This window comes from Bos indicus, chromosome 3 (assembly GCF_029378745.1).
Source record: "Bos indicus isolate NIAB-ARS_2022 breed Sahiwal x Tharparkar chromosome 3, NIAB-ARS_B.indTharparkar_mat_pri_1.0, whole genome shotgun sequence".
Taxonomy (NCBI): domain Eukaryota; kingdom Metazoa; phylum Chordata; class Mammalia; order Artiodactyla; family Bovidae; genus Bos; species Bos indicus.
In genome coordinates this window covers 31,931,151-31,943,685 of record NC_091762.1, presented here as the reverse complement: position 1 = coordinate 31,943,685, position 12,535 = coordinate 31,931,151, and the positions used below count along the sequence as shown (strand labels likewise).

Sequence of the window (12,535 nt, the reverse complement as noted above, 5' to 3'; positions counted from 1 at the left end):
AACTGTGTGCCAGGTACTGTGCTAGGGGTTGGGGACACAAAGAGGAAACCACACAGACATATACTACGCAACGTGGTCAATCGTCTCGCTGTACTCCGGGCGCTCTCCGAGAGCGCAGGTCAAGGCAGCGAGTTGGGGCGGGACAGGGTGGGGATCGGGAGGGAGCGACCGCGGACTCAAGGCCCGGAGGCGGGGAGCTTGACGCACAGACCGCATCACAAAGCCAGCTTTGTGAGGCAGCCAACTCTGGGCGCTGGGCGGGGCGGACCCGCCCACAGAGGGCCTTGGGGCGGGGCGGGGCGGGGCGGTGCTCCCATCGCTAGCGCGGCGCCCTCTACAGGTCGCAGGCGGCGATACGCTGGTAACCTCTGTTTTCCTCTCCTCCCTTTTCCCGCCATCCTCTGGTCACATTTTTTGTTGTTGTTGTAGTTGTTTCTGAGTGTTTCTAAGCCTTCAACTTCCCCTCCTTTTCGAGGCCTGGCGTGTCAGTGTCTTCGCGGGAAGAGTGCCAATAAAGTTTTTCCTCTTCTCGCTCTCAGGCTCTCAGCCTCGCCCCAAGTACCGCGAGATCCGGCGGCGCGGCTACCATGGCGGCGGCGTTTGAAGCCCCAGCGGCCTTAGAGACCGTGGAGACGGCTATGCCGGCGGAGCGTGTGGCCACGCATTTCTCGGCCCCGGAGCCAGCCTCCCGGCCGGTGCGGACCCTGCGGACGGCTCACGACATCAGCGGCCCGCGGACCCGCACTGGGGACGTGCTGCTGGCAGAGCCAGCAGACTTCGAGTCGCTGCTGCTGTCGCGCCCGGTGCTGGAGGGCCTTCGGGCGGTTGGCTTCGAGCGGCCGTCGCCCGTGCAGCTGAAGGCCATCCCTCTGGGGCGATGTGGACTCGGTGAGGGAGGGGGCACTAGCGGAGCCAGGAGGGCCGAAGGTGGGGGATGCTGGGGGCTGTCGAGCCATGGCGAAGGCCGGGAAGGGCCCAGGGCGGCTGCCTGCAGGGTCACGACACCGCATTCCGCGAGCCTCTATTTCCTACACTGTCAAACGGAGGCGCAGTACTGAATTTGGAGATATTTAAGGTCCATTCCATTCTGACAAATGATTCTATGTTTGAGAAAAGCAAACAGTAAGGATCTCGGATAAGATCATCCTGGATTAGGGTAGGCCCTAAATCCAGTGACTAAAGCCAGAAATTGTAGTTACACAGCTTCGCGCCAAGAAATATCAGAGCCATCAGAAGCTGGAAGAGACAGGGAAGAATTGTATTGAGACCATAGAGCCTTTGGAGGGAATGTGACCCTACTGATACTTTGATTTCATACTTCAAACCTCTGGTTCTTAAGCCTAAAGAAGAAAAGAAATGGTAGGGGTTCAGGGAGGAGGCCTGTTTCTGGATATGGCTTCATGCTTTTTTAAGAGTTAAGGGTAAAAACCAAAGTGCCAACGATGTGATCTCTGGAGACCCTTCTAGTTCTGGGATTCGTACCTAAGTTTCTTCAGTCCTAGCTAACTTTTTTTTCTTCTCAGATTTAATTGTTCAGGCTAAGTCTGGAACTGGGAAAACCTGTGTCTTCTCCACCATTGCTTTGGACTCTCTTGTTCTTGAGAACCTAAGTACCCAGGTGAGTTTAGCTCAGATGACCCAAAGGAGGGTATGTTATGTAGATTTTACTACACGTCAGATGAAATACCAGTGGCTCCTCAGAGATAGAAGTGAAGTTGGTGAATGATTCCCTTGAGGCATAGATGACAAGTATACGGGGAAAGTAGACATTGAGGCTATTGAGTGGTGGAGGTATGGATGGGATAGTGACCAAATAGAAGTTTAGAGATTTCTGTTATTACTACATGTTAAATAAAACAAGTCTGCCATGTGTATCAATTTTGTCATTTCTTGAGAATACAAATAGGGATTTTTTTTTATGCTTTTATTTGCTCACCAGATTATGGTGAGGTTTAGCATTTTGCCTGATTTGTGGTAATGAGGTAATTGGCTGTTGTCGTAACTAGGTGGTTCTTAACAGTGACTGTATTATACTGATCTCCCATTTTCTAGATTCAGAGTGTGTCTAAGATGGCCTTACCCAAATTAACAGGAGATTTGGGTTTGGGGATCATTTCTTCAACAAAGATATGTTAAAGATAGTATGATTTGCCCATGTTATCTGTAAACAATTATGCCAGGCACTGGGGATATCTTTTTGAGTCCTACCTTATATATTTATTCTGCTGACTTGTTAAAGGTATATTTTATGTTTTGTTTTTAGATTTTGATCTTGGCTCCTACAAGAGAAATTGCTGTACAGATACATTCTGTTATCACAGCCATTGGAATAAAAATGGAAGGGTTAGAATGTCATGTGTTTATTGGAGGGACTCCATTATCTCAAGACAAAACCAGACTTAAAAAGTGTCATATTGCTGTTGGTTCTCCTGGTAAGATATCAGCACCTTTTAATTACTAGGCTTTTAAGTAACTGAGCACTTTAATATAACAATAAGAATATGGCAGTCTTTGATAACTATGGTAATTATTTTGAGTATTAAAGATGAAGAACATTAGATTAGTGAGATATAAACACATGACTGGATTACCAACAGAATGTATAAAATCTCCATTCCTAAGGATAAGTATGGGATAGGCCTTTGAAAAGAAGAGTACTGAGATGACTTTCAGGAAGCCCTTCTAAGCCATGGATTGGGATTATTCTTTGCTTCCGTATTGTCTTTCAGTCATGAATCACTCAGAATCACAATCTAGCATTCAGTGCCTTACAGCTCTTAATAGGAATAGTGTTTATTTTCCATACATATTGGTGGTGAAATGTGAGGGAAGAGTAACAGATTTAGGCAGGATCAGAACTCAAGATTTCTAATTTGTGGGGTTTAGTGTGTAAATAGAGAATAGTGAGGGTTGGCTCAGATCAGCAGTTCCACCTGTTAAGTAGAGTAACAGAATTGGTTGAAATTTCCACAAATTGGTGAATTGTGAATATTTGAATATGTTTTGTTTTGTTTTCTGGAATTTAGGCAGAATTAAACAACTGATAGAACTTGACTACTTGAATCCAGGCAGTATACGTCTCTTTATTCTTGATGAAGCAGATAAGCTCTTAGAAGAAGGCAGCTTCCAAGAGCAAATAAAGTAAGAAAAATAAGTAACTTGATTATTAAAATGGTGCTCCAAAGTATCTGTCTTTGGCTTTTCTAAGTGGTGATTACCATCTGAATAGTTTTCAGAGTGTGTGTTTTTCTTTTATTTTGCAGTTGGATTTATTCTTCCTTGCCTGCAAGTAAACAGATGTTGGCAGTGTCAGCTACTTACCCTGAATTTTTGGCTAATGCTTTGACAAAGTACATGAGGGAGCCCACTTTTGTAAGACTAAATTCCAGTGATCCGAGCCTAATAGGTGTGTATAGATATTGGATTTGTTACTTACTGGGTTTGTTCATGATATTCTGGAGCTTTCTTTTGTTTAGTTGTCTATTGCTTTCATATTTGCTTTATTTAGCAAATAGGTTTGTTTTAACAGAAGACTCTTCTTTATAGGTTTGAAGCAGTATTATAAGATTGTCAATTCATACCCTTTGGCCCATAAGATTTTTGAGGAAAAGACTCAACATTTACAGGAACTGTTCAGCAAAATTCCATTTAATCAAGCCTTAGTCTTTTCTAACTTACACAGCAGGTACTGTACCTTAAAAGTCATCTGGGGAACTTATGAAATACAAAGATAGGTGTGGGCAGTATTTGTAAAATTATAACCCTCTGTGTTATTTTTCATAGAGCACAACACTTGGCTGATATCCTTTCTTCTAAAGGCTTTCCTGCCGAGTACATTTCAGGTAACTTCATCTCTTAACTTTAATCTTTGTTGAGTATCCTGACTTGAAGCTTCTCCCAAGTCAGAAGAGATACCACTTTATGAGTTGACTTGTTAATGTGGGGTTATACTGAGTCTTTAGAGTAAACGGAATTTCAGGTTTATTTTTCACTGAGATTTGGTTATACCAATATCCTTGTTTTTTTAAGAAGTAACATGGTTTATAATATAGTAGAAAACTTGAGTTATATACACAAATAACTGATTTTATAGAAACAAAGTCTTTTTTTTGTCTTAAGATAATCATGTTAAAATTGCTAAGAATTGCTGACTGAATTGACTTTTATGGTCTCTTGGAAGGCAAAACTGATTGATTTTCATTTATTTATTTATGACTGTGGTGGGTCTTCATTGCTGTGAAGGCTTTTTCTCTAGTGTCAGCGACTGGGCTTTTCACTGCAGTGGCTTCTCTTGTTGTGGAGCATGGACTCTAGGCTCGCAGGCTTCAGTAGTTGTGATGCATGGGTTTAGTTGCTCCACAGCATGAAGGATCTTTCCAAACCAGGGATTGAATCCATGTCTCCTGCGTTGGCAGGCAGATTCTTTATCACTGAACTACTACCAAGGAAGACTCAGAACTGATTGATTTTTGACACAAAGGTGAATTATTACTGCTGACCTAGGAATGGAAGATTTAAAGGAATTTTTGATCAGTGAGAGCCTTTTTAGAGCTTTGGTTGCTATCTCAGCTTAGTTTTTAACCTGTTAGTATAGGCTTGTTTGGTAATGATATATCTCGTGGACCAATATTTGGACTGTAGATCACACTTCAATACCAAATTGATAAGCAGCTGATTAAAGCAATTTTATTTTGCTAAGAATTGTTAAACCTTATATGTAACTTTTAGATATAATGTTATATCTGCAGGCATAGCCTAAGTCACCGTTTAAAAATGAATTTTTAGGGACTTCCCTGGTAGTCCAGTGGTTAAGACTCTGTGTTCCCACTGCAGGGAGGCATGAGTTTAATCTCAGGTTGGAAAACTAAGATCCCCACATACTGCAGCTAGGCCAAAAAATAAAAATAAGAAAAAAATTAAAATTGAATTTTGAGTTGATTGCCTAACTATATTTTAAAAGATTCTGACTTTAGGTCATAACCTAGATTTCCATATAATGACAGAATTAACTTTGGTTGTTACATTTTTTAACTGTTAAGACTGGGTATTACTATTTCTGCTTTTTGTGGATTTGATAAATGTATATTAGCTTGTTTTATGTGACTTTATTTCTGGATCTTTTTAGGCAACATGGATCAGAATCGGCGTCTTGATGCTATGGCTAAACTGAAGCAGTTTCATTGCAGAGTCCTCATTTCCACAGATCTGGTAAATTTCCTGTTCAGTTTGGGTGACTAATCCATCTGGACATATGTTATCAAATGTACAGATTTCAACTATTACTTTAGGTGGGTGTATCTGACAGGAATACCAGAAGATAATCATATTCCAGTGCTGGGGAATATGTTTTCCTAAAACTGTCTTTTGTGTTTTTAATATTTATTCTTGAAGGCAGTTATTTATTAGAAACAAATTTTCCTTTGCTCCTAAATATCCTCCTGTTCTTAATTTGGCTCTTGGTTACACTAGAATAATGGTGTGTCCATGCAGTCGTTACTGCAAACAAGCACTTGTTCTTTTCTTCAATTCAAGACTTCCCGTGGAATTGATGCTGAGAAGGTGAACCTAGTTGTAAACCTGGATGTACCATTGGACTGCGAGACATATATGCATCGAATTGGCAGAGCTGGCCGTTTTGGTAAAAAGAAAAAAATTGAGATGCTTTCTTTAAGGGGAGGAAGCTATACTGTGGCAAGTGGACTTGGAATGTCATTTATATGAAAACTGACTTACTACTTAACATTCTTTCGGTGCTTTAGGAACTTTGGGACTGACAGTGACCTACTGCTGCAGGGGAGAAGAAGAAAACATGATGATGAAAATTGCCCAGAAATGTACTATCAATCTTCTGCCTTTACCAGGTATATTTTATCTGTTTCATTTGCTGTTGAAATAATAATGGTAATGATGATAGGCCTAATAAAAATAATAGCAAACATAGAGTATTTATGATGTGTAATGTTCTAAGTATTTATAAATATTTATGTATGTTAACTCATCTAATGCTCACCACAATCCTTTGAGTTATGTGCTATTATTATCTACCTTTTGTAGAAGAGGATATTGAGACAGAGAGAGGTTAACTATTTGCCTAAGGTCTTAAAGTTAATAAGTAGCAGGGAGAAAATTGTAAGCTAACAATATATTTTTCACATGAAAAGTGAAAAATATATTTCTGTTGTATTAACTCCATAGTTTATAGCCTTCAAATTTGATTTTATTCTTTTATATCAAGGATGTATCTTACCTTTTATGTTGTGGTGAAGATAATTCTTCTCATGTTCTCCTTTGTTATTATGAGGAAGTATCTTTAATTTGAACACTTCTGAAAATGTTTAAGTATTTTCTTTTGATTATAATGAATCATTTATCAAGCTTCTTTTTAAAAGTGCCATCTTGGAAACAATGCATGTTTTGAAACTATTAATGATTTCTTGAAAACTTTTTTTAAAAACCCTAAACTCTTGTGTGGAAATATGATTTATATGCTGTACGGCTGACCCTTGAATAACATGGGAGTTGGAGGTGCTGAGCCTCTGCGCAGCATAAGTCCCTGTATAACTCAGAGTCAGCCCTCCATATCTGTATTTCCACATTCACTGATTCGGCCAACAGCAGACTGTGTAGTACTGTCATATATACTGGAAGAAGTCTGTGTATGACTGGACCTTCAAACCCTCAGTTCAAACCTGTGTTATTCAAAGGTCAACTGTATATGTTAATGTATGCATGTTAGTGTGTTCAGTTCAGTTTAGTCGCTCAGTCGTGTCCGACTCTTTGTGACCCCATGGACTGCAGCATGCCAGGCCTCACTGTCCATCACCAGCTCCTGGAGTTTACTCAGACTCATGTCCATTGAGTTGGTGAAGTCATCCAGCCATCTCATCCTCTGTCATCCTCTTCTCCTCCCGCCTGCAATCTTTCCCATCATCAGGGTCTTCAAATGAGTCAGTTCTTTGCATCAGGTGGGCAAAGTATTGGAGTTTCAGCTTCAACATCAATCCTTCAAATGAATATTCAGGACTGATTTCCTTTAGGATGGACTGGTTGGATCTCCTTGCTGTCCAAGGGACTGTCAAGAGTCTTCTCCAACATCACAGTTCAAAAGCATCAATTCTTTGGTGCTCAGCCTTCTTTATAGTCCAACTCTCACATCCATACATGACTACTGGAAAAACCATAGCCTTGACTAGATGGACCTTTGTTGGCAAAGTAATGCCACTGCTTTTAAATATGCTGTCTAGGTTGGTTATAGCTTTTCTTCCAAGGAGCAAGCATCTTTTAATTTCATGGCTGCAGTCGCCATCCACAGTGATTTTGGAGCCCCCCAAAATAAAGTCAGCCACTGTTTCCACTGTTTCCCCATCTATTTCCCATGAAGTGATGGGACCAGATGCCATGATCTTCATTTTCTGAATGTTGAGCTTTAAGCCAACTTTTTCACTCTCCTCTTTCACTTTCATCAAAGGCTCTTCAGTTCCTCTTTGCTTTCTGCCATAAGGGTGGTGTCATCTCCATATCTGAGGTTATTGATATTTCTCCTGACAGTCTTGATTCCAGCTTGTGCTTCATCCAGCCCAGTGTTTCTCATGATGTACTCTGCATGTAAGTTAAATAAGCAGGGTGACAATATACAGCCTTGATGTACTCCTTTTGCTATTTGGAACCAGTCTATTGTTCCATGTCCAGTTCTAACTGTTGCTTCCTGACCTGCATACAGATTTCCCAAGAGACAGGCATATATATATATATATAAAAGCAGGTGTGTATATACACACACACACACACACAAACACACACACATACACACACATCAATCAGTTCAGTCTCTCAGTTCTGTCCGACTCTGTGATCCCATGGATTGCAGCATGCCAGGCTTCCTTGTCCATCACCAATTCCCGGAGCCTACTCAAACTCATGTCCAATGCGTCAGTGATGCCATCCAACCATCTCATCCTCTGTTATCTCCTCCTCCATATATTATATAGATACATATCTATATAATATTGTATATATTATACAATATTGTATATTGTATATATATATTGTATATATATATATACAATATAGATATTGTATAGTTATATAAACATATATATAAGTGATCTTCTAGAAAATGGGATATGTTATTGAATAAATATGGCAGTGAATATTTACCAATATATTTCACTCCTTTAGTGATTTTTACAAAGCTAGATTAAGCACAGGTCTAGGAGTACTGTGAATTTTAGTAGTTCTGGCTTTGTGATAATTCATTTTATGATCTTTTTACAGATTTTTAAAATTACTCTAAGCTTATGTCTGGGTTTACAAAGTATTTGTTTTTAGAGTAGATGGTCTTTAGGTTCTCTGAGACTATATTTTGTTAATTCTCTCTATAAGTATTGATAATCTTTGTAATTATAAATACAGAAAAAAATTGAAGATTGACATATGAGGAGTAGGCCTTGTGGTAGGATTCAGTATCATAACATCTAGTGATAAAAAGTTGTCTTTGGTTACTGGAAAATGACATGTATTTGGATCTTTATGAAGTGTTAACAGAGCCCTGAAATTGTGAGAAAATGATACTCATGGTGTTAGATCTGTATTGGACTAGACACTTGTGTGACCACAGACTGTTCAGGTGAGTATCCAGGAGCAGGATTAGGAGGGAAATTGACCTGAATGATATATCTCTGCAAGCAAGGGATATCATCTTAGCAGGAATCTGAGTTTAGTCAGAGTTTCTATTCAATGAAGAATCAAGAGCCCCAGCTGAAGAATCCAGATCTGAGGGAATGAGTAGTGGGTACACATACATGGAACAGCACCAGCAGTGACAGGTGAGCTCTTTGTAAAGCTGAGGCTCTGTGTACTTGCTCTAAGATGAAAATTGGTCACACTTTGGAAAGACCTGAGTGTAGGTAGAAGCAAATTGTCACACCTGGCTGGAAGAGGAAATTCAGAGGGTTGGAACCAGTACATTTTTTTAGATTTACAAGTGCCATTGATATCACAGGTCTTTTCACAGTCATCTGTCTTTTTTCCCCTGTGGAGGTTTTTTCCCTCCACCATTGAGGGAGTTGATTTTTCCCTGGTAGAATATAATATAGGGTGGCAGATTTACTTGGGTGCAGAGTTGCGGTTGTAATATTTCCCAGTTGGTAAGCTTTAGGGAGCATGGTCTGTTTTCTAATACCTTTGTTTTGCTGCTATGAGTCGTGAGATCACAGGCAGAAGTTGGTGAGAGGGAGATGACGAGGGGTAGGAGAACTGCTACAGAGGCACCTTACTCCTAGAATCAGCTCTTTTCACTGAGAGGTTAGAGGGTGATACTGCTAATGAGTATGGGATGGTCTTGTATATTTGTCACCAAAATTCTTTCCTCTGAGGATTACTTAGGTCTTTTAAAATACTAATATATTAAGCTTCTTAGTATATTGTTAGTGTATTTTGTTTCTTAACTCTTTTGACCATGGAAAGCTTTATTTAAACCATTCAGAAAATGCTGGTCTAAAGCAACTTGAGAATTTAATACTTTTTAATTCCTTTTATGTAGATCCTATTCCTCCTGATCTGATGGAAGAATGTTTGGATTGGGATGTGGAGGTTGAAGCTGCCATGCATACATATGGTTTAGCAAGTGTACCTACCCAGCCTCTAAAAAAGCATATTCAAAAAATAGAGAGAACCTTTCAAACTCAGAAAGCTCATGGTAAACACATGGCTTCATCTAGGAATACTTCTATATCTACAGTATCAGTGAAATCAAAAAGTAATACCAAACAAAAACTTCCTGTGAAAAGCCATTCAGAGTGTGGAATCGTAGAAAAAGTCATATCACCAAAAGAACTGGGCTGTGCAGTACAACCGGAAGAGCAAATGAAGAATTCTGTTCAGACCTCTATTGAAAACCCTACTAACAGTCAGCACCAAGTCAAAGAAGCTTCTGTGTCACTCCCCAAAATTCCTTGTCTGTCTTCCTTTAAAACCCATTTGCCGTGTATTTTGACTTTTGCAGAATTGGTGGAGGATTATGAACACTATATTAAAGAGGGTTTAGAGAAACCTGTGGAAATCATCAGACACTACACAGGTCCTGGGGATCAGTCTGTGAATCCTCAAAATGGTTTTGTGAAAAACAGGATTACTGAAGAGAGAGTGCAGATATTGGCAAGTAGCAGCCAGTCTGGAGACTCCGAGAGTGACAGTGATTCTTACAGCTCAAGGACTTCTTCCCAGAGCAAAGGAAATAAGTCATACTTGGAAGTTTCTTCTGATACTCAGCTGAAAGACTCAGAATCTATTCCTATGGATGGCCATATCTCTTTGGAACAGCCTCTGAATGGAAATGACACCCCTAGCCTAGTAGAGTATCAAGAATCAACTGAAATCCAAGTAAAGACAAGGCATAAGGAGGGCGCTAACCATAACCAGAGAGCTAAGCAGAGCCGGAGAAACCTTCCCAGGCGATCTTCCTATCGATTGCAGACAGAACCCCAGGAAGATGGTTGGTATGACTGCCAGAGGGAAACACATCCAAGTTTTTCTGATACATATCAGGACTATGAGGAGTACTGGAGAGCTTACTATAGGGCATGGCAGGAATACTATGCTGCTGCTTCTCAGTCGTATTATTGGAATGCTCAGAGGCATCCAAGTTGGATGGCAGCCTATCAGATGAATACCGTTTATCTACAAGAAATGATGCACAGCACCCAGTGACAGTAGGCTGTCCCTCACACCATCTGGGCATATCAAGTGATTGCCATCCTCCTTGACCTATCGGGGAGTGGTGTATAGTGGCATTTTTTGAGGAACTGGAGAAGTCTTGAGGCTTTCTGCTGGGACATATCTATTTTTCAGGTTGTTTTGACCTAAATCAACCTGATGTAGGTCAAGTGTATTATCTTTTTAAAGATCTTTTTAAAGAAACTTCCTGGATTAGATTCCTGAAAGAAAATTTGGGGGATGTAAAGCTAAAGGTCCCAGGGTGCCATTTTCTATAAGCCGTTCTGAAAAGAAACACTGAAAAAGACTTATACCACTGCTTACTTTAAAAGAAATAAAAACCTTGAGATTTGAAAGGTAATGCTGGTTTATGTTGTGGAGTTCTTTCCAAAAGTCTTGGGCTGCATTTCCATAGAGGTGTGTTCTTACAGAAATTTGTAGCATGGTAGATAGAAAACTGCTTCTCCTTTTGGGAATAAACATTGATTTAGACTTTCCCAAGGTCCTTGATTTGATGCTATTTGCTTCCAGTGAAAAAAGAAATTCAGCCAAGTGTGCTGACATGTTTATTGTTCATCTTTTGATGATGATGTCTTATTTTTAAGATTATGGGAGCTGTCTGTGTTTTTGATATGCATTAAATAGCTAAGGATCAGTGGCTGTCTTTTGTTTCTCAGGAAAAGGAGCAGCTCTTCATCTTTGTTGATTTTTGGATCCTTCTATGAATCTGATGAAAGCTATAGATTTGTCCCAAAAAGTTTCTCATTCTGTAAACAATTTTTTTTCAAAGGGTTCATAGACCTTTTGAAGCCCATCTCTGGGACCCAGATTAATAGCTGCCTTATTCTGCTAGTTAGTAGGCTAAGGGAAGTTTCTAGCATTTTTCTGAAATTCTGTGTCTATAAATTATGATTTAGAAAAATGTAATTAGAAGTTACATATTCTTTAATTTCTTTATAGCATCCCTTTTATGAATTCATTTTTGGTTCCAAATCCTTTCTGTGAAAGGGATTTGTAGTGAGAGAACCACCTATGAACAGAGATATGTATTTACTTTTTAAAAGGGAAGCTCTCCTTTCCTGTGTACATACTTGTCTAGGCAGTATTAACATTTTCCCCCGGGGCTGTCAGCAAACATCTGCAGCCATTGTCATTAACTGTCCAGCACTCACATAACACAGCCCTAATGGTTTAACTTAGATTCCTGTCATTTTGGGTTGGGCAGTGATAGGCTTTACTTATACATACCAGTACTGTACATGTATTACCAAGTTAGAGTGAATTAACACTGTAAATAGCAAATCCATAATTAGGTCCAGCATGTCATTAAGATGACTTTAATTACACGTTTAAGATCCTGTTGTTACATAATTGAGCTTAGCTCTTTTTTTTTTTCCCTACCCTTTTCCCCCACAGTACAGCCAAGTTCACAGTTTATCATTGCTAGGGGATTTTAATTAGGATACTTCTGTATCTTAATTAGAAATTAGGATACCCATTAGTCTTGAAATTAATTGGATTCTCTTTTAGGGTTGTCTTTTTTGTGTTTGCTTTTTTTTTAAAAAAAAAAAAAAGGAAAATAAGCTGGAGGTAAGCATATACCATAACACATGAAGATACTGATTTCATTTTTCATAAGCATTTTCCTTGGAACATTTCAGCAGTTACCTTTCCCAGATAAGAGGTGTAGTTATTGTGCTGGCTGTGGAAGGAATCTGCTGAAATTATCAGTCTAGGTGCACATCCCCCTAATCTGTTAGGAGCTGTAGGTAGGTTTTAGGCAGATTTACTTGAGAATGTTTTGTGGTGTAGTGGAAGGAGT

General features: G+C 39.6%; 1 protein-coding gene across 1 annotated transcript; it reads left to right on the top strand.

Annotated features, from left to right (window-relative positions):
- Positions 1–415: 415 nt before the first annotated feature.
- On the top strand, positions 416–11,074 carry DDX20 (DEAD-box helicase 20). The gene is made up of 11 exons (XM_019956829.2): positions 416–888; positions 1,524–1,618; positions 2,264–2,432; positions 3,027–3,141; positions 3,264–3,406; positions 3,547–3,685; positions 3,784–3,842; positions 5,126–5,208; positions 5,533–5,638; positions 5,760–5,861; positions 9,542–11,074. The coding sequence occupies exons 1-11, from the start codon at positions 588–590 to the stop codon at positions 10,705–10,707; spliced, it is 2,478 nt and encodes an 825-aa protein (XP_019812388.1). The 5' UTR covers positions 416–587; the 3' UTR covers positions 10,708–11,074.
- Positions 11,075–12,535: the final 1,461 nt, after the last annotated feature.

Bases quoted from the DNA above. Each gene is read 5' to 3' on its own strand.
- DDX20 (XM_019956829.2), top strand. From the start codon at position 588: ATGGCGGCGGCGTTTGAAGCCCCAGCGGCCTTAGAGACCGTGGAGACG. The intron at 2,433-3,026 runs GTAAGATATCAG...TCTGGAATTTAG, and splicing joins TATTGCTGTTGGTTCTCCTG to GCAGAATTAAACAACTGATA. The intron at 5,209-5,532 runs GTAAATTTCCTG...CTTCAATTCAAG, and splicing joins TCCTCATTTCCACAGATCTG to ACTTCCCGTGGAATTGATGC.